Consider the following 22,552-nt stretch of genomic DNA (forward strand, 5'->3'; position numbering starts at 1 on the left):
AGAGCTCACTCACTGGAAGAGACCCTCACACTGGGAATGATTGAGGGCAAGAGGAGAAGGGGGCGACAGAGAATGAGATGGTTGGATGGCACCATTGACTGAATGGACATGAGTCTGAGCAAACTCTGGGAGATAGTGAAGGGCAGGGAAGCCTGGCATGCTACAGTCAATGGGGTCACAAAGAGTCGGACACGACTTAACAACTGAACAACAACTGTTAGAAACCAACTGGTTTTTGTTTCAGGGGCATTTTAGATTACTGATTCAATTTCCATACTTGTTACTGATGTTTTTTTACTTCTTCATGATTCAGTTTTGGTAAATTTTATGTTTGTAAACATTTAACCATTTCTTCTAGGTTTCTAGTTTGTGGCATATTATTGTTCTTATTATTATAGTAGTCTAATGATCCTGTGTATTTCTGTGGTAATACTCTCTTCTTTCTGATTTTTTTATTCTTTTTGCCTCTTTGTTAGTCCAGCTAAAGGTTCACTCATATTGTTTTTACAAATAATTATTTCTTAGTTTTTATTGATCTTTTCTGTTGCTTTTTTGGTCTCTATTTCATTTATTTATTGATTTTTTTAGTTGATCTTTTCCTTTTGTTTTCTGGTCTCTATTTCATTTATTTCTTCCCTTTTTGTTATTTCCTTCCTCTTTCAAACTTTGGACTTTATTACCCTTTTTCTAGATCCTTGAACTGTTAAGTTAGGTTTACTTGAGATCTCTTGTTTTCTTAACTTAGACATTTATTTCTATAAGCATCCTTCTTAGAACTGCTATTGCCACATTCCATAGATTTTCATATATTGTGTTTCCATTTTCGTTTTTTTCAATGTATTTCTTAATTTCTTTTTTGATTCCTTCTTTGACTCACTGGTTGCTCAGGAGTGTTTTAATTTCCACATATTTGTAAAAATTTCAGCCCTCCTCCTCTTATAGGCTTTGTTTCATAGCATTATGAAGGGAAAAATACTTGGTATGACTTCAATAGTCTTAAATTGGCTAAGATTTATTTTGTACCATATCATAAAATATGCTAGAGAATGTCCCATATGTGATTAAGAAGTGTATTCTACTGCTGTTGAATAGAATGTCTGTATTTGTCTGCTAAGTACATTTGGTCTAAAATATGGTTCAAGTCTAATATTTCCCTGTTGATTTTCTGTCTGGATGATTTACCCACCATCAAAAGTGGGGTACTGATGTTTCCAACTATTAATGTATTTTTGTCTATCTCCTTTCAGATCTGTCAGTATTTGCTTAATATGTTAAGGCGTTCTGATATAGAGTGCATATATATTACAACTGTTATATCTTCTTGATGAATTAATCCCACTGTCATTATATAATGACCTTCTTTGTCTCTTTTTAGCATTTTTGGCTTAAAATCTGATTTTTCTAATATAAGTGTAGCCACCCTTGTTCTCCTTTGGTTTCCATTTAGATGGAATACCTTGTTTCCATCCCTTCATTTTCAGTCTATGTGTGTCTTTAAAGCTGAGGTGGTTGTCTTGTAACCAGTGTAAAGTATATCTTCTAGCCATTTATGTCAGTATAAGTCAGTATATTTACATTTAAACTAATCATTGACAGATAAGGACTTACTAATGCCATGTTATTGCTTTCTGGTTGCTTTGTCCTTTGTTCCTTTCTTCCTCTCATGTAGCCTTTCCTTGTGAATTGGTGATTTCTATAGTGGTATGCTCTAATTCCCTTATCTTTATCTATTGTAAATCTACTTTAGGTTTTTACTTTGTGGTTCCTATGAATTTGTGCATGCTCATTCGTGTCCGACTCTGTGACCCCATGGATTGCAGCCTGCCAGGCTCCTCTGTCCATGGGATTCTCCAGGTAAGAATATTGGAGCGGGTTGCCATTTCTTCCTGAAGAGGGTCTTTCCGACCCAGGGACTGAACTCAGTCCCTGTGTCTCCTACACTGCAGAATGTTTCTTTACCTGCTGAGCCACTGGGGAAACCTTGGTGGTTCCTATGAAGCATATCTAAAACATCTTACAAGTTTTATATTAACTACTTCAATTGCATATAAAACCTCTACCCTTTTACTCTCCCCCCTTTATGTTTATAACATCACAATTTGCCTGTTTTTATATTGTGTGTTCATTAATAAATTATACTAGCTATAGTAATTTTAATACTCTTATCTTTTAACATTCATACTAAGAGATAGTTAACACACCACCATAATGCAGTATTAGAGTATTATGAATTTGAGTATATATTTACATTTACTAATATTGTATATTTTTATGTGTTTTCATGCTACTAATTAGCATCATTTCATTTCAATTTGAAAAACTGTTGTTATCATTTCCTGTAAGGCAGATCTAATGGAGATGAATTCCCTCCTCTTTTGTTTGTCTGGGAAAGTCTTTTTCCTTCATTTCTGAAGGATGACTTTGCTAATTAGGCACTTTTTAAGTCTTGGAAATGTCTTTTATTGCTCAGGTTATAGCTATATTTGAGAACTGTTTTTATATTACAAATGAAATCTTAAATAGCTCAAAATATAAAATTTATGTATATAATTCTATTTGCATTAAAGGAGTTGATTCTATGCTATAACAGAATATTTTCCTCACAATTTTATGCTTCATAACATAAATAGAAAATCAAAATCCGTCTACTTAATGTATTAATACCTGAAACTTAAACTTTGGCACTACTATTTAGTTTTCAGATCCAGAAGGTTTCCCAAAAGAAATACAGAAAGATTCAATAATTCTGGAATCACAGATGTTATCTATTTTGTGTTAAAGACAAGTATTCACAGCACTGCTCACATTCAATATTTTCTTATTGCTAATACAGTTCATCATTCCACACTTCAGATAGCTTAATACTACTATGATAGGTTTTACTTTAGGGAAAAAGTGCCACAAAAACTCATCTGCATAGCTGTAATATAAGATCTAAAAATTAGTCCAGTGGGCAGGATGGTGCGAACACTTTCTGACAAAGGAAAAGGAACAAAAGAGACGTGATAGCACACATTTAATGGAACTTTTATGTTTGCTCTTATACTACAATTCCAGCATAGGTGCTTGATTAGGCCCCACAGAATAGTCCTCTAGCACAGTAGAAGTACTTTTATGATGTCAGCCTAACCTAAGGTGGGAAAAATTACTGGGTTAGATGAACATGAGATCTGTTTCTTCTTTAAATTTAACTGTCTCATCCACAATGAATATTCTAAATTTTCAGGTATAAGTTTCTGTTTAGACATCTGTACATTGTTATGAAGGAAGATAGCTAAAAATTTCAGATGAAAAATTTTACTTTTAAATATTTCTATGCTTACTTTTACATTCACTCTTAAAGTAAAATATTTTTAATTAAGGTAGTTCTAAATCATTAATTGATTACATAGAACTGTGATAAAGATTACTATACAGAGGCTCTGAAAACATAAGTGAATAATTTCAGAACATATAAGTATATGCAGCTTTATGAAAAGACTAGCATATTATTCAAGTACTATTTATTTTTGTGAGAAGAGATAATAGAGATTATGTCTAAAGCAATATAATTATTCTTTGGACTAGCCTATTATTTCTTGAGGCTAACGTCTATAGTCTTTTGAGTGTTCATTACAATAAGAAGTGAAAATGAAAAGCATTGGTATTTTCCTGGACACTACTGTAGTCAAAGCAGTAACAAAAATTTTTAGGATAATATTTATTTCCTTAATAGTTTATCTCAAAAAAATGCTTGAAAGATTACTTGCAGAAGAGCTTAAAGAATCAAGATAATTAATTCAAAAGCAAAAGAAAATTTTTCCTTGTGATATAAAAAACTTTACCCACCTTTGTGGAATATAGAACATATGTTGTGGAGGTGGTTTATATAGGACTCCTTCATAGACAGGCCAGAGCCCACTTAAAATTCTGAAGAGAGAACTTTTCCCGCAACCATTGGGACCAGTTATCAAAAGATGCATTCCTTCTTCTACCTACAATAAGAGATAAAATTAGGAATTACAATATTTAAAAATTATTTCATCTGTCAGCATTTAAAAGTGATTTTTAAAAACTTTTAAACACATGATAACCTAGGAAAAGAAATAAAAGATAAATATATCCAGGATTGAGAATATCAAATTTGGCTCTGAAGCTAAAAGCATCACAAAACAGTCCAGTTCCAAAGATAATGGATCTCCTTGAAATGAGCACTCACTTCCCCAAATTTTCATTGTGGTTTTGTCATCACATACTACACAGATATTAAGGAACATTATCATGTGGGAATAAGAAACTGTAAAAATTTAATTTAAATTAGAATAGATTAAATTTATTTAATATTAATATTTGATGAAACTTAATTAAAATACAACTTTGCTGTATTTGTAAGTTGAGGTTAACTAGCTACAAACTAGTTTTTCTAAGAGCTAGCTAGGTTGTTTAATTCAGTAGTCTGAAATGTTATAGAAATTATAAAAGAACATAATGAGAGATATAAAATGAACCTAATTTTCCTTTATTCACAGAGAGAGAAAATAGGTTTACCAAATTAAGACAGAAATAAGCATGAGGACTGTAATATAGTCTAATGCCTATGGATGAATTAAAACAAACAACAAAAAATATATATATATACACATATATATATACACACACACACACATAAAAAAACAACATATCCATGTTGATTGGATACTTTTCTTAGAATCTTTCATCTTATTTATCATTTAAATTTAAACAGCTGAATTTCATGAGCTCCCATTCCACCCAATAGAATCAAGAAGTTATCAATCTGGTATTTAAAAGGTATTGTGAAGATCAAGAAAAAGAAACATCATTCAAAAATTTGATTTACTTTTTAGAATAAATGATATTTTATAATCAGTGATTAAAAAATGATTATAGGCTTCTGGTTCAAAATGGCAGAGTAGAAGGCATGTGCTCATTTCCTTCTATGAGAGCACCAAAATTGCAACTAGCTGTTGAACAACCATCGAGAGGAGGATGCTGGAACTCACCAAAAAAAGATACCCCACTTCCAAAGACAAAGAAGAAGCCACAGCAAGACAGTAGGAGAGGGGGGCTCAATCGTGATAAAATCAAATCCCATACCTGCCAAGTGGGTGACCCAGAAACTGGAGAACAATAATACCAAGGAAGTTCTCCAACTGTTAAGAAGGTTCTGAATACTACATCAGGCTTCCCAGCCTGGGGAATCTGACAAAGGGACTGGGAATCCCCAGGGAATCTGGCCTTGAAGGCCAGTAGAATTTGATTATAGGACTTCTACATGACTGAGGGAAACAAAGACTCCAGTAATGGAGGGCATAAACAAAGTCTTGTGCACACCAATACCCAGAGAAAAGGAGTAGTGACCCCACAGGAGACTGAACCAAAACTACTTGCTAGAGTTGGAGGGCCTCCTGTGGAGGCCTGGGTCAGCAGGGACTCACTACAAGAACGAGGGCACTGGCAGCAGCAGGCTAGGAAGGTCTCCCTTGGTGTAAGCCCTCTTGGGGTTTAACCCTATCAGAGAGACCACAGACCCCAGGGCTAGATCACTTACAGCCAAACAACTATCAGGGAGGGGAACCAACCCCTCCTATCAGCAGATAATTAGATTAAAGCTTTACTGAGCAAGGCCCTGTCCACCAGAGCAAGACCCAGTTTTTCCCACTGCCAATCCCTCCCATCAGGAAGCCTCATCTATCAGAGGGCAGACAGAAGAAGCAAGAAGCAGCAGTCCCACAGCAGCTAAACAAAAACCATCTTACAGAAAGTTAATCAGGATGAAAAAGCAGAAAGTTATGTCCCAGATGAAGGGACAAGATAAAAGCCCCAGAAAACCAACTAAATTATGTTGGGATAGGCAAACTTTCAGAAAAATAATTCAGAATAATGATAGAGAAGATGATGCAAGATCTCAGAAAAACAATGGCGAAGATGCAAGAAATATTTACCAAAGACCTACAAGAACTAAAGGATAAACAAACAGAGATTAATAATATACTAGAAGGAATTAATAGCAGAATTATAGGCAGAAGAACAGATAAACAACCTGGAGGACAGAATTGTAGAAATCACTGCCGCAGAACAGAATATAGATAAAAGAATGAAAAGAAATGAAGGCAGCCTAAGAGACTCTGGGACAACATTAAACAAACCAAGATTCACATTATAGGGGTCCCAGAAGAAGAGAGAGAAATAGGATCTGAGAAAATATTTGAAGAGATAATAGCTGAAAATTTCCTTAATATGGGAAAGGAAATAGTCAACCAAGTCTAGGAAGCACAGAAAATCCCAGGTAGAATAAATCCAAGGAGGAACACACTGAGGCATACAGTAATCAAGCTGTCAAAAACTTATTAAAGACAAAGAAAAAATATTCAAATCAGCAAGGGAAAAATGACAAATAACATACAAGGGAACTCCCATCACACTATCAGCTGATTTCTCAATGAAAACCCTATAAGCCAGAAGGGAATGGCATGATATATTTAAAGTGATGAAAGGGAAGAGCCTACAGACCAGAATACTCTACCCAGCAAGACTCTCATTCAGATCTGAGGGAGAAATCAAAAGCTTTCCAGACAAGCAAATTTAAGAGAATTCAGCACCACGAAACCAGCTTTAAAATGAATGCTAAAGGAACTTCTCTAGGCAGGAAACAAGAGAAGGAAAAGACCTATAGGAAAAAAAAATACCAAAACAATTAAGAAAATGGTAATAGGATCATACATATCAATAATTACTTCTGTAAATGGATTAAATGCACCAACCAAAAGACATAGACTGGTTGGGCAGATGAAAACATGTGCATGTATGGACTTCCAGTTATCACTCACTCTGCCTGACCACCCCTCCCCCAATTTGAACAAAAATTTTTTTATATTGTTAAGTTATTCATGTTTCCATTTATGACTTGCAATTGTAATTATCTTTTATTTTTTGTCTGGATATTGATCATGAAAACTGATAATTATCTTTTATTATTGTGACTATGTAACCATTACTCACTTAATACCATTGTATCATGATTGGTCAACAGAAAAATAATGGAATTCTATATCTCCAAAGTTAGGATTTAATAGAAAAACCTGAAATCACTTTTTAAAATCCAGATGCATATCAGAATTATCTTAAAATCTTTTGAAAATTACAAATGCCCAGGTATTGCACTGCTTTTTTAATCCAGATCTCCAGATATGTTTCTAATAAGCAGTCATGTTTAAAACCAACTGGACTATATGATGATATTTTACTTTTATCTAGTTTGTTTCATTTTTTTCTATTTCATATTCAGTGCTCCCATTTCATTTAGCTTATGTTTATCACTTTTCTATGTCTACTTTTGTTCTTAATGTTTTTTCTCAAGCCTTTATTAAGCATAGTAGAAAAGCTTTTGTGTGTATGTATATATATATATAAAATACATATAATATACATATTTTTAAAAACTTACAAATTTTTGCCTAACTAAAAAATTTATAACATTTTGATTCCACTTCTTTGACTTAGTATGGATAGAATGTTAAAATCTAGTAGAATGCTAGATTTCTAATTAGAAAAATAGATATGTAATAAGCAACAAAGGTTTACCATATAGCAGAGGGAACTATGCTATATAGTATGGGCTACCCTCATAGCTCAGTTGGTAAAGAATCCAACTGCAATGCAGGAGACCTGGATTCAATCCCTGGGTTGGGAAGATCCCCTGGAGAAGGGAAAGTCTACCCACTCCAGTATTCTGGCCTGGAGAATTCCATGGACTGTATAGTGCATGGGGTCACAAAGAGTCAGATGAAACTGAGCAACTTTCACTTTCTTTTCAGAGGGAACTATAGTTAATATCTTGTAATAACCTATAATAGAAAATAATTTCAAAATTAATATATGTGTATATGTATAACTGAATCACTTTGCTGTGCGCCTGAAACATTGAAAGTCAACTATACTTCAATAAAATATACATTTTAAGAAAAATAAATTAAAAATGAATATACAAGAGGCAGCAATTTACAGTATGTCTGTAGATGTGGCTTCACACAGTATAGATACAAATATCTAAGTGTCCATGATATAGAATATATCATGTTTAATACTCAAAGATAAAAGAGCATCATATTACTTGTATAATGTCAGTGTAAGGAACCAGTTCCATATATATCCATTAAATATTTGCTGTGTATAACATAAGCTAAAATCTTTTTGTTGAAAGAAGGTAGTGGGGAGAGAAAGGGAAGATGGGAAGGAAAAAGGGCTGATATGAAGGTTAGATTAGATAAAATAACTAAGAATGTATGTAATAAGTACATGTAAAGCAAAAAATGGTTCAAATTCATATTCTAAGTAATTAGAAATTTCCCTAGCAGATATTGACATGTGTTTGACACTCTTCTAGGCACAGAGGATATAGTGCTGCCCAAGACAAAGTTTCTGTTCTTGTGTAGCTTGCATTTCAATGGCAAAGATTACAATATACACAAGAACAAAAAATTAACTAGTTATAAATGCTATTGTGATAGCAAAAAAGGATGATGTATTACGGAAACATAGTGGCATTGTGAAGCTGGTGGGGTGGGGTGGGGTGGGGCTTCTTTTGATTAGGTGCTTCAGGGAAGTCCTCTTTGAGGAGGCAACATTTTGGTTTAGCCTGTGACAACAAGCAACCAGTCAGATCTGGCAGAAGAGCATTCCAGGCAATAAAGATAGCTAAGGCAATGGCAACCCACTCCAGTACTCTTGCCTGGAAAATCCCATGGATGGAGTAGCCTGGTAGGCTGCAGTCCATGGGGTTGCAAAGAGTCAGACACAACTGAGTGACTTCACTTTCACTTTTCATTTTCATGCATTGGAGAAGGAAATGGCAACCCACTCCAGTGTTCTTGCCTTGAGAATCCCAGGGACGGGGGAGCCTGGTGTGCTGCCGTCTATGGGGGTTGCACAGAGTTGGACATAACTGAAGCGACTTAGCAGTAGCAGCAGCAGCAACACAAGGACATACGACAGGAGCAAGCTTGAGTCTATAAAATCTGACTGCAGATATTTTTTCTCCTTAATTGTAGCCTTGGAAGCAAAGTTCTGACCAACCTAGATAGCATATTCAAAAGCAGAGACATTACTTTGCCAACAAAGTAATGGCTAGTCAAGGCTATGGTTTTATCAGTGATCATGTATGGATGTGAGAGTAGAACTATGAAGAAAGCTGAGTGCAGAAGAATTGATGCTTTTGAACTGTGGTGCTGGAGAAGACTCTTGAGAGTCCCTTGGACTGCAAGGAGATCCAACCAGTCCATCCTAAAGGAGACCAGTCCTGGGTGTTCACTGGAAGGACTGATGCTGAAGCTGAAACTCCAATACTTTGGCCACCTCATGCAAAGAGTTGACTCACTGGAAAATACCCTGATGCTGGGAGGGATTGGGGCCAGGAGGAGAAGGGGATGACAGAGGATGAGATGGCTGGATGGCATCACCGACTCGATGGACATGAGTTTGGGTAAACTCTGGGAGTTGGTGATGGACAAGGAGGCCTGGCATTTTGCGATTCATGGGGTCACAAAGAGTCAGACACGACTGAATGACTGAACTTAACTGAACTGAATTTTAGCCAAACTGAAATGCTATTTTGATAGAATAAAGTTTAAAAAATATTTGGGAAAGAACCCAGAAAAAATTATTTTTGTAATTTGCACTGCTCTTTCAATAGAAAGAGGATTAAGAAAGTTTAACTTTGTAGAAGCATATATACTTTTTAAATGATTTTTAAAGGTATGTGCCATGACAAAAGGTATGTAAGCAAAATATTTAATAGAATCATTCTCTACTGGGAATTCTCATAAATTTAACACATTTTGAGTTTAATAGAAGACTTTTCTACATTCATATTATTTTTAGCATAAGTTTTTTGATGTTTAGTAAACAGTGAATGTTAGGCAAAAGAATTCCTACATTTACCAAAATTTTCTTCTCCAAATGGTTTTTCAATTCCAAAAGGCAAACATAAGAAAGAGTACATTTTCCTCTAGAAACCTGTTTACTTATTAATCCATGTAGAGGGAACAGAATTTTCTATTATACTTTAGCAACCTGAGACTTTAAATAAAACTGCCTGACTTCGAAATAAACAATTATCATAAAAGTATACTATATTAATATATACCTTTGCAAGGCCTCCAAATTCATGACACTTATACTAGATTATTTAAAACTTCATTTTATATAAAAATATACTGAGTTTTGAATTTTTTCACAGAAAGAGTGTGATGTGTCCACAATAATGTAGTTAGTAGGTGGCAGAATTCAAGACTCTTCCTTTATTTAATAAAGGGAGCAACCAGAATTGATATTATGAAACCCAACCTGATGAAAACCTCATGCAAAACTCATAAAATATAAATTGCTAAAGTATTGATAAATATGCAGTGTAGGACTCTTTAAAGGCTTTATTTTAAGTCTATTTAAGACTATGCTGTATCATTAGCACTCATCACTGCTCTGTGACTCAGTCGCTTCGGTCATGTCCGACTCTTTGCAACCCTATGGACTGTAGCCCACCAGGCTCCTCTTGTCCATAGGATTCTCCAGGCAAGAATACTGCAGTAGGTTGCCCTGCCTTACTGCAGGGGATCTTCCCAACCCAGGGATTGAACCCCCATCTCCTGCATCTCCTGCAATGCAGGAGGTTTCTTTACCACTGAGGCACAGGGAGGCCCCTTATTGCTGCTCTAAAGGTCTATAAATTGAAAAACAGAGCCCAATCAAATTGTAGTTAAAACACAATTTCTCTCACTTTTATTAACATAAAATTTCCCTCTGTTTAGTACTTCTCATGCTCTTCCAGCAGCCTAATGAATTTGCAAATACATCTTTAAATAATTAAACCTAGACTAAGGTTCACATTAAAATCATTAAATGTACATATATGGTCATATTTCTAATTCTGTTATTAGGTCTAATCATGTCATTGTTTGAACTAAGCGCAGATAACTTCATTCTACTTATCAGCCAATTATTTTGCATTTGAATTCCAAAATGCACATTTGAATTTTATAATGCTTTAAATCAGGGTCTCAGATTTATTAGCTATTTTTACACCTTAGTTTTTATAATCAAGACAGAGTATTAAACAATAAATAACTATTATCAACAGAATTAAGAACTAAATTCAAATTTGTGAATCTTCTGATTATTTTTTCCTAATAGAAGATGTAGTTATTGAAAATATAAGTTAAACTTATAAATTTAATGTAAACTTGCTGATTACCTCTTCTCTCATATTTTAGTAAATATGTAACAATATAGGCTTATATTACTTGAGTAATTCCTATAAGGAAAAAAAATTAGAATTTATTTCTGGATATTAATTTCTGAGGAAATTTCCTATTGCTCCCCAAAGTTACCTCGTTTAGGCTCTCAGGGTACTGTAATTTTGATTTTCAACCAGGCAATAGAGCAGTAGAAATTAAATTTCTGTTTCTTTCTGCTTTCTGAGGAAGTAACTGATTCTGTAATTGAGTCACTATGCCTACCTTTCTTGATTTCCCCTCCTTTCCATATGCTTCCTCCAAGTATTTAATATAAGGTACAAGAATTCTGAGTTCTTTTATATTAGTGTGTTGGCAAAAATCAGAAGATTCTTGAATATCATCTTACTTTGAAGTTTAGTCTGGAAGCCACCACTTCTCCCGTTGGTGTAATTATGGGAACATTTTCACAAATAATTCCATGCTCCACATCAATAACTTTTCCTATAAGTTAAGGAACAGTTTACATTTCAAAAGGTATCATGTGTTATTGCTAATTAAATAACTTAAAGTATAATGCAGCATAACAGATAAATTTACTATAAAGATAATTCACAGTAATAAGTTATAGAAATGAATGCAAATATGGATATCTATATCTAAAACAAAGTCTAATGTAAACTTGCACATTTTGATGTATCTCTTTGGACTATCTTTCCCAGAAATATTATTCTACAATAATATGATGTTAACATCAAAATGAGAGCAAAGATAAACTCTATCTGGTATTAGCTACATTGTTTATAACTACTTATTTCTCTAAATTAAACTTTCCTACAGAAAAAAAAAACAATGCTGCAGAAAGGAAACAAAGACATAGAAAACAATCTTTAAAACTATAATAACAAAATCAAATGATAGAATAAAAGAGAATAATATAACATTAATTCTATTATTTGAATTTTAAAAGCAAAAAAAAAATCACTCTGCCATATGTACAGTTTCCAGGAATTATTCTAGACATTTTATCTGAAATAAAAGTAGTATAGTATTTTTTATGATAATTTTAGTCACTACTCCTCAAAATACAGCACTAACTTTAGGAATAATTGTTTAAATAACTAAATGTTGGTTCCTTAGCTATCTTCTAAAATACCTTGGTTCTGTTGATAAACACTTAAAATATAGATGTACAAAAACATTTGAGTTTAATACCTTTGATTTCCAATGTCTCACTGAGGGGTATTTCTATGTTAGCTCCACCCTTGCTATGGTTTTCACACTCTTGCAAGACAGCAGTTCTCTTATAAATGCCTCTTTTTACTTCATCAAAAACCCAAAACATGTTGTATACTCGAGCAGTATAGCCTGCTAATTCAGTTATCTAAAACCAACGCAGTGATATAAAATAGTTAATATACTCAAGACAGACTTTTAAACAAATATGCAATCACATAGGATTCTTGATTTAATGTTAAAGGTCTTATTTTATTATGTGAAAAATAGGTAAGCATATCTGATAACTAAAACTAGCAGCACTAAAAAGCTTACCAAGAAAAAGCATAGCAAGTTGACAGTTTAAGCTTGACTGGAATTATAAAACTCATCAAAATTATTTATTCAAGTCAGGATTCAGAGTGACATGTAAAGATTTCAGAATATTAATGAGACTTAAAAATCTTCCAAAGTCTTTCAATCGATTTTTTGATTTGGCTCCATTTACATGGACACTTGATTTCCAGAAATTAGAAGTTTTGTGTAAAGCTTAAATTCATTCAATGAAATTATTTTGATATGTTTTTTCAATTTAAAATAGAAGATTTTAAGAAGAAAAATGCATTTTTTTCTTGTTAAGAAATAATCTAAGTCAAAGTGGTTATCAAAATTCCTAAATTAGGCGCAAAATTCCTAAATTTACCCCTGCTAGAAGATACCAACATTGAGTCAGCTCAGTGAAAAACTTTAAATTCTTTTCAGGCCAAATCCCAAGATTCAGTTTCTTTTCAAGCCAAACATGATGTATATGCCCAAAGAGAAATATTAAATATGACTTTTTTCTAGATGAGATTATGAGGTAAATCTTTGTTTTAGTTAAAAGACTCAATAAAATGGTGTCTTGCTCCTATTCTGCCAGTTGTCCAATTTAGGTTGAATCTCTGCTACTTTTCTATTAAAAGAACACTTCGTTATCAAGGTGACTCATGTGAAAGGTGATTCATGTCCTGTTAAGACCATCTTTCTCAACATAAAGGACGCAATAAAAAACATTCCCTTATAGAATTGTTTAGTAGGATATTGGTATCAATAAGAAAGGCATGTCACTAATAAATATCATGTAAACAGTAAACTGTGGACTAATATAATACCAATATTTGTGTAAGATTTTTGTGAGTACAAAACTAAAGCAGGGAATGAACAGGTATTATCATTAAAAGCCTTCTGCCACTTGTTTCTACCATGTGAGAGGTCTATAATCAGATGAGTATTTCATTTCTGTATATTAATGTTATACTTATTATATAGGATAGTTTCTAAAACATTTCCTAGAAGAATTTTTTGAGTTTCCAAGTAGAGGTAAACAGCGCTAAGGATTAACAAAATATGGATCCAAAAGAAATACAGGAAAATATATTTGTGTAAAACAAATCTAAACATATTTGGAGGTCAATTGAAAAAGGCAGAAGGCACTGAGTTAGTATAACAGGATGCAGAGGTGAATGGGCCAAGAGTGTAAAAAAAAAAAAAAATGAGAATGCGATTGCCGACAAATTACTTCAAGATATATGAAAAGGGGGTTTCTCTAAAAAGAAATCTGGTTCCCTTCAGAGCTAGTGGAAAACCATGATGCTTTCATGTGCTTTCACAGCAATAATAAGATTCTTTAGAAGTGAAAATTCTATGATTCAATGCACATACAGTCAAAATAAAACAAAATGCAATCATTTCTTATGTTGGAGACAATCTAGAAAAACAAATTGATATTCTCTCTGTGACTTAGCAAAGTATTTGAATGTGAATTGTATACAATTTTGATTTGTCATTTAATTTTAATAAGAAATTTATTAGATCAAAAAACCTACCCTCAAAGCTATGTCTCCAGATTATCAAAATTACTATTTGAAAAAAATTTTTTGAGCTGTTTTGCTTTATGGCCCTAAACAACTGGTTTTATCTTTTAAAAAAAAATTCAATAAATCAGTTGTTGAAAGAAACTGAAAAGTTCTGTCAGCAAATCACAAACTTTGCAACTATCTTATATAATTTATTCAAGGATAATTTAATAGGCAGATAAATTTATAATGATGCTCTGGCAATCTATATAGATACAAAAGCCACAGGAGTCATTAATAGCAAGAATGACTATCCATGGGAATATTATTTAATATCTGAATTGAAGAGTGACTTTTAATCTTAACCCTGTGATATCTGTAGGTCTGTTTGTAGATCGTACTACCATTCTTTCAGGAAACATTTACTGACCATATACAATCTAAACATTAAAATAGATGTTAAAAATGTAAAGATGAATAAGATAATTCCTGCTTTCCACTCAGGGTCTCAAGCAGGAAATAAACAATTACAATGTGGTAAAGCACCAGGTGTACTATGAGCACAAAGAAGGAAGACCCAGGCTTCAAAAAGAAAGTGGAATCACAAAAGGGTTTCTTATATGTGGTCGACTTGAGGGATAAGTAAAAGTTTGTAAGGTGTATAAGTAATATTATTGGCTAACATTTATAAAAGTGCTTACTATCATAACTCTACAAAGTCATCGCCTTCATTATCCCTATTTTACAGATGAAGAAATAGACACAAACAGGTTGAATTCAAATAATTTGCAAACACTGGAGCAGGAATTTAAATTGAGACATTCTCACTCCAGAATGCATACCAAAAGGCCTCTTGGTAAAATTTAAAAAACAAATATGTTATACTACAGACAGAAAAAGAGGAGTTGACAATTTAGAGTATAAAAACTGAAAGATAATAAATACACTTGGGACTTGTCCTTTATCTTGATTTTACTCTTAGCAGTTTTTGCTAGAGAATAGATGTTTCCAAAACAATAAACATATGTAGTAATTTACATTTTTGCTTGATTTTCATACATCTTATTTAAATCAAACTGACAAGAAATACAAGTACCTCTTTGTATGAAGACATAATCCTTTCAATAGCATCAGCTCCAGAAGCCAATAAATTTCGAGCAGTGGTAAAGGCTTCTGTCCGTTCACTAACCATAGCTTGTTTCTGACCATCCTCTAGATCTAAAAGCAAATTAAAAACTATTGAATTTTTTAAGTAACTAAATGTTTTATTTTATACTGAGTTTTGATTCAAGCTGTGACTCAATCATATGTGAACTTTTCATTAGTATCAGGATTTCCTAGAAATTAATGAATTATTACAAATATAGTATTTGTATCAGATTTTATTCAAATCTTCCTTTGTCTTATTTTTCTAGGAGAGTTAGAAGAATTAAATCTATAGGTATTAAGACAATTTTCATTAAGCATTCTTTTAACCCTTACCAAATTCAACTCCCTGCTCTATTACAGCCAGGTAAAAAAATGCTACTGATTCAGTCAATAAAAAAACCACTAACTGGAATCTAAGCAAACATTTCTAGTGTGATTTCTTTTAAAAGAAATGCAAAGTAGCTGACCATTATAATCTACCTCTGTCTACTCGTTTCAACTTTCACCCTACAGTTCAGCAACACCCAAACAGGTAAAATTCTGTTTACTGTCTAGTATTTGCATATACAATTTCTTCTGATTTTAATATACTTTCCTTTGTGCCGAGCTCTTTCTTAAACAGTTAACTATTTAATACAAGTTTCCCTGGAAATCCTTGTCTGGCTTTGCCAGTGGACTATAAGTTATTTAAGGGGCAAAACTGTATTTTATTCACTCTTCTTAACTCACCAGAGTGTTTAGAACCTACTATTCGATGCTAGCCTAATCCGTAGCTTATAATAATCGCTCTTAAATGTTGCTGCTGCTGCTGCTAAGTCGCTTCAGTTGTTTCCAACTCTGCAACCCCATAGACGGCAGCTCACCAGGCACCCCTGTCCCTGGGATTCTCCAGGCAAGAACACTGGAGTGGGTTGCCATTTCCTTCTCCAATGCATGAAAATGAAAAGTGAAAGTGAAGTCGCTCAGTCGTGTCCGACTCTTAGCGACCCCATGGACTGCAGCCTATCAGGCTCCTCCGTCCATGGATTTTCCAGGCAAGAGTACTGGAGTGGGTTGCCAATGCCTTCTCCATTATTTTTTATTTTTTGTAAGTGTTGTTATTTTATATCAAGCAAGTTTAGTCTTGCTCTTCAAAATTATTCTCTCGAGGTCATTACTTTTATCTTGCCATCAATTTGATTCTCCATCCAGTCTTTCTACAGACTATCACCAAAGTTCAAAATTGAAAGCTATAAATTAATGAAGGAAATTAGAATAATATAGCCATATATCATAGCCACTGTGATATTTATTTCATCTGGATTTATCTCAGCAAAAAATGGCTTTTTTTTCTCCCTGACAATGCAAGTATTTAACATGTGCCCAGATATAATTATCAGATACTTTCACCTTTACTTGCTCATAGACAGCTCAGCTGAGTCTGAAAGGGATCCATGCATAATAGAAGGTAAATTCATTCAGCAGATATTCACTGAACAGCAAGATTTACAAGAAATTAGGCAAGGTGCTATAGGACATGCAAGGATTAAATGTGCTTTTCAAACTCTTTCCTTAGGGAGCTTACAGTTTGGTAGGACAGAAGACAAGTTTCCAAATAACAATGCAGGGCAACCTATGAGGAGAGTTAGTGTGATGCATTTGAAAGAGACGAAAATAATTTCTTGATGAAAGAGACAGAAAATGCTTCATGGAGAAACAGACTGTGAGTGAGGGCTTGAAGACAGCATAAAATTTTAAAAGATCACAAGTACAGCATAAGCAATATCTCGGGGAAGAGAAATTTCAAGCAATGCCAATTGAATAAATAACTTGGTCAAGTTACAGTATTGGTTGGTGGCAAGCACTGATTTTATTTTGAGAATCAGAACAACCATGAGTTCATGGGAACCTCCTGGTTTGGCTATTGAGCACTGCTTTAGAGAATTATTTTTGTTTCCCTGGAAGTTAGTTGTACAAAGAAAGGCTGTAAGAGTTAGTGTAAGTAAGAAAAGAAAGACGTGATTGGATAAACTGGGAACAGAATCTTCATATACTAAAGAACATTTAAATGTGTGGCAAAATTTAGACAGCCACAAAAAATTAACAAAGGACTCTCAGCAAGCTACCAAAATAGTGATTGCTATATCAGTTAAAGTGCTAAAATAGTTTTGACGCAGAGAATCTGGCTAAACTAATTATGGGATTTTATCAATTAGGGGTTTGAGTAACAGCTTTCACTGACAGTCTGTATTAAAAAGAGAACACTAGCACAGACAGACTGCTGTCTGGTATAGGATGCTACTTTCTATACTACTTTGGCAGACTAACACCTACTGGGTTTTATCCAAGCTTTTAAACTTGCAAATTTGTAACAAAATCACAAATAGCTCCGGAAAGATTTCATTTGATATTTTTATTCTACTAATTGTTCTTTAGCAGGTGGTTTAAGAGCAGTGCAGGAGTATTTTATCATACACACAGTAGGGAACTATGTGACTTCTATGATAAGGTCAGATTTCTTAGTGTCTGTTAGACATATAAACTCACAACCTAAAGCCCTCAACTATTTTGTATGCTAGGTAGACACATTTCATTTTCCTTACCAAATATTTTCAATATTTTTTCAAACGTTCTACATTGAAGGATTTAATAGTTAGCATTATATTCTCATCTTATTAGTATTTTCCAGGCCTGATAATAATAGGTATATATTGAAACATGGTCATATCAGTTACTATTTCACTGAAAAGATGAAAAAGGATTTTAAAATGAAGGATTTTAAAATTATGTCATAATTTCTCAAATCCTGTAGAACCGTATGATGCAAAGAGTGAACCCTAATGTAAACTATGGACTTCAGTTAACAATGTATAAATTATGGTTTATTAGTTGTAATGAACGTACAACACTAACACAAGATGTAAATAAGAGGGGAAACTCTGGTAGGTACACTGTACTTTCTGATAAATTCTCCCATAAACCTAACACTGTTCTAAGAAAATTGTCTGTTAATTTCATAAAAGTTGAAAAAGTAGGTTCTTCTTTTGTACTTTTACCCTTTGATTTATATTTGAATTTCTTTCTTTTTATTTATATTTTACCTTTGACATCTTGAAAAATCTCAGCAAAAACTTACAGCCTTATCCAACCTCATACCACATATCAACTTTGAGTAGACTGATGTGAAATGAAAAATAATTAATTTCTAAGAGATAAAATTGGACAATATCTTATGACCTTGGGTTAGACAAATATTTCTTAAACAGGACACAAAGCCATTAACCACAAAGAATTAATTGACAGACTGAATTATATTAAAATGATTACTTCACTTAGACAAGCTGTTAAGAGATTGAAAAAGGAAGAATCAACTGGGAAAAATATTGGACATTTTGTGCATGTGTCTGACAAAAGACTTACTACAGAATACATAACAGCTTTTACAAATCAGTAAGAAAAAACATATTTAAAAACAATTTAAAATTAATCAAAAAAATTATCAGTATTTCATAAGAATGGCTATCCAAATGGCCAACAAATGAAAAAAAGTGCTTAATCTCATTTGTCAACAAAGAAATGGTAAGACTACAATGAGGTATCACTAAAAACTTACCATATACCTAAAATGAAAAATACCTGAGTGAAAAAGACTGACATCAAACACTGGCATAGAATGGAACAACTAGAATGCTTATACATACTATACAAGGTTACTTATGGAAGATTCCAAAACCAGCAAATAAATGGTCTACTACTAATAAATGGTCAGTAAAATAATTACCTTTGATGAGGCGTGGCAGGGGTAGAAATAAGTAGGGATGGGGGTGGTAGCCTTAGGATGAGGATAGGTCTGGGAAAGGGTATGAGGACTTCTGGGATGAAGGTAAGCTTCTATTTCTTCTGAGTGGTGATTACGTATATGTGTTAACTTTATGACAAGTCATTGAGTGGTACACTAATGACTATGTCCTGTTGACATACGTATTATACTTTACAAATGTAACTACTTAGATGCATAGCTACTTACAGCTAAAAGTATGTCTGATATATATTGATAATCGCTGTTATGATAATTGGTCAACAGGACAATTCAGTTCAGTTCAGTCATTAAGTCGTGTCTGACTCTTTGTGAGCCCATGGGCTGCAGCACGCCAGGCTTTCTTGTCTATCACCAACTCTTGGAGCTTGCTCAAACTCATGTGCATCGAGTTGGTGATGCCATCCATCAATCTCATCCTCTGTCATCCCCTTCTCCTCCCATATTTAAGCTTTCGAGCTTCAGGGTCTTTTCCAATGAGGTGGTTCTTTACACCAGGTGGCCAAAGTCTTGGAGTTTCACCTTCAACATCAGTTCTTCCAATGAATATTCAGAACTGATTTCCTTTAAGATTGACTGGTTTGATCTCCTGGCAGTGCAAGGGATTCTCAAGAGTCTTCTCCAACACCACAGTTCAAAAGCATCAGTTCTTTGGCACTCAGCTTGCTTTATGGTCCAACTCTCACATCCATACATGACGACTGGAAAAACCATAGCTTTGACTAGACGGACCTTTGTTGGCAAAGTAATGTCTCTGCTTTTTATATGCTGTCTGGGTTGGTCATAGCTCTTCTTCCAAGGAGCAAGCATCTTAATTTCACGGCTGCAATCACTATCTGCAGTGAATTTGGAGCCCAAGAAAATAAAATCTGTCACTGTTTCCATGTTTCCCTATCTATTTGCCATGAAGTGATGGGACCAGATACTATGTTCTTAGTTTTGAATGTTCAGTTTTAAGCCAGCCTTTTCACTCTCCTCTTTCACTTTCATCATGAGGCTTTTCAGTTCCTTTTCACTTTCTGCCATACAGGTAGTGTCATCTGCATATCTGAGGTTACTGATATTTCTCCTGGCAATCTTGATTCCAGCTTATACTTCATCCAGCCTGGCATTTTGCATGATGTACTCTGCGTATAAGTTAAATAAGCAGGGTGACAGTACACAGCCTTGATGTAATCCTTTTCCAATTTGGAACCAGTCTGTTGTTCCACCTCCATTCTAACTGTTGCTTCTTGACCTGCATACAGATTTCTCAGGAGGCAGGTAAGGAGGTCTGGTGTTCCCATCTCTTGAAGCATTTTCCATAGCTTGTTTGTATCCACAGAGTTTAAGGCTTTGGCATAGTCAATAAAGCAGAAGTAGATGCTTTTTCTGGAACTCTCTTGCTTTTTCTATGATCCAACGGATGTTGGCAATTTGATCTCTGGTTCCTCTGCCTTTTCTAAATCCAGCTTGAACATCTGGAAGTTCTTGGTTCACATACTATTGAAGCCTCACTTGGGGAATTTTGAGCATTACTTTGTTAGCATGTGAGATGAGTGCAATTATGTGGTAGTTTGAGCATTCTTTGGCATTGTCTTTCTTTGGGATTGGGATGAAAACTGACCTTTTCCAGTCCTGTGGCCACTGCTGAGTTTTCCAAATGCACTGGCACATTGAGTACAGCACTTTCACAGCATCATCTTTCAGGATTTAAATAGCTCAGCTGGGTTTGTTTGTAGTGATGCTTCCTAAGGCCCACTTGACTTCGCATTCGAGGATGTCTGGCTCTAGCTAAGTGATCACTCCATCGTGGTTACCTGTGTCATGAAGATCTTTTTTGTATAGCTCCTCTTTGTATTCTTGCCACCTATCATATCTAAATTGACCTACAATATAACATTTTATTTCAATAATTTTACATTAGAATATGAGACATACTAATGTAGCAGGAGCCTAGATATAGTCTTGTTGCAGGTACACTTTTGAGAATAAAAACATCACCCATGTTACTAGGGTGTTGGGGAAAATTTAGTTCTATTCGTAAGAGCAGTACCTCTCAGTTGCTACTTCTGATGTGCACCTTACACTATCAGATTACCAATATTGGCAGCACCAGTGACTAAGCTGCTCTCTTCCTTGCTTGTTAGGTGCCCGTAATAAGATCTGGCAGGAGAGACTTATAAGTAGCTTTTCCTAACCTTTTTCAGAATTGCTCTTGATATGAATAGAAGTGGTCAATAAAATTAAAACAATTGAGATTATAGCCCCCAGGTAACTATTTCCTTCACATAATTTCAGTCTTTATCTTAATGAGAAGCAAATAAAGGAGTACTGTCTTCTGTAAAAATAACAGATTATATATAATTAATAATCAATCCCTCTTTTTCAATGATTTGCTCCCATGATTACTTGGTCTCAAGTAAGTCCCTTATAGAGTAAGTTCCAATATAGTTAATATAAAGACAGCACAGTGAAGGAGAAAAAGGCATTACACAAGGAATTATATAAAGTCTTCTATCCTTAGTGCTTTCACTAACCATTTGTGTGACCTTAGGCAGATTTGGGGCTCCTGACTAGATCACTCCTCTAAATTCCTCTTTTGATGTGAAAATGACATGACAACATATGCAATTTTGCAATGTGAACCTCAATATATTAATAAGTGTAATCTTGTTCTTATCACAAGATTTTAAAAGTTGTAGCTATATAGTATAATAAATCTACTACACAACTATTTTTCTTTTCTCCTCTTGCCAAAATTATGATAGGATAATTTAGGATTATCCTAATGATAGGATAAGATAGGATATGATAGGATAAGATAGGAGGCTATTCCTCCTATCTTCATCTTTACCACCAACTTTCTAATCACTTTCAAATGTCTTGCCCCTTTAACAATAATAATCAGACCAGCAAACATCTATTGAACAATTCTTATGATGCAGGCATTGTTCTAAATTTTACACATGTGATCTTCTTTAATCTTCATAACAACTCTGCTATAATTTCTCCCAGTTTCGAATGGGGAAACTCAAGTACAAAAAGGTTTAATGAATTGTCCTATGTCACAACCTAATAAATGAAAAAGTCAGATTTGAACCCAGACAATCTGATACCAGAGCCCACAGCATAAGAATATAATAAACATTAACCATTGCTTCCACCTAAATTCTTACTATTTGCCATGGACTGTTTCAAGGCACATTAAATATATTATATATAATTTCTTAACAATTCTTAAAATACATTATTATTCCTACAGTTAAGAAAGGAAAATTTACGCATATACAGTTTCTGCAACTTTCTCAAGGATGAATAAAATAGCAATCAAGATTTGAACAGTAGCCTGT

At 34.0% G+C, this 22,552-nt stretch overlaps 1 protein-coding gene across 2 annotated transcripts in view; it reads right to left on the reverse strand.

Moving 5' to 3' along the window:
* Window positions 1-22,552, reverse strand: part of ABCD2 (ATP binding cassette subfamily D member 2) — a 96,403-nt gene that overhangs the window by 68,311 nt on the left and 5,540 nt on the right. The window contains exons 3-6 of one of the 2 annotated variants that reach the window (XM_027542580.1): window positions 15,372-15,493; window positions 12,441-12,609; window positions 11,635-11,729; window positions 3,829-3,974 (exon numbers count right to left, since the gene is read on the reverse strand). In XM_027542580.1, the coding sequence (XP_027398381.1) occupies window positions 3,829-3,974; window positions 11,635-11,729; window positions 12,441-12,609; window positions 15,372-15,493 (532 nt within the window). The remainder of the gene's footprint in view (window positions 1-3,828; window positions 3,975-11,634; window positions 11,730-12,440; window positions 12,610-15,371; window positions 15,494-22,552) is intronic. The other variant, XM_027542581.1, reaches the window with a different exon arrangement.

Source organism: Bos indicus x Bos taurus, chromosome 5, assembly GCF_003369695.1.
Source record: "Bos indicus x Bos taurus breed Angus x Brahman F1 hybrid chromosome 5, Bos_hybrid_MaternalHap_v2.0, whole genome shotgun sequence".
Taxonomy (NCBI): Eukaryota; Metazoa; Chordata; class Mammalia; order Artiodactyla; family Bovidae; genus Bos; species Bos indicus x Bos taurus.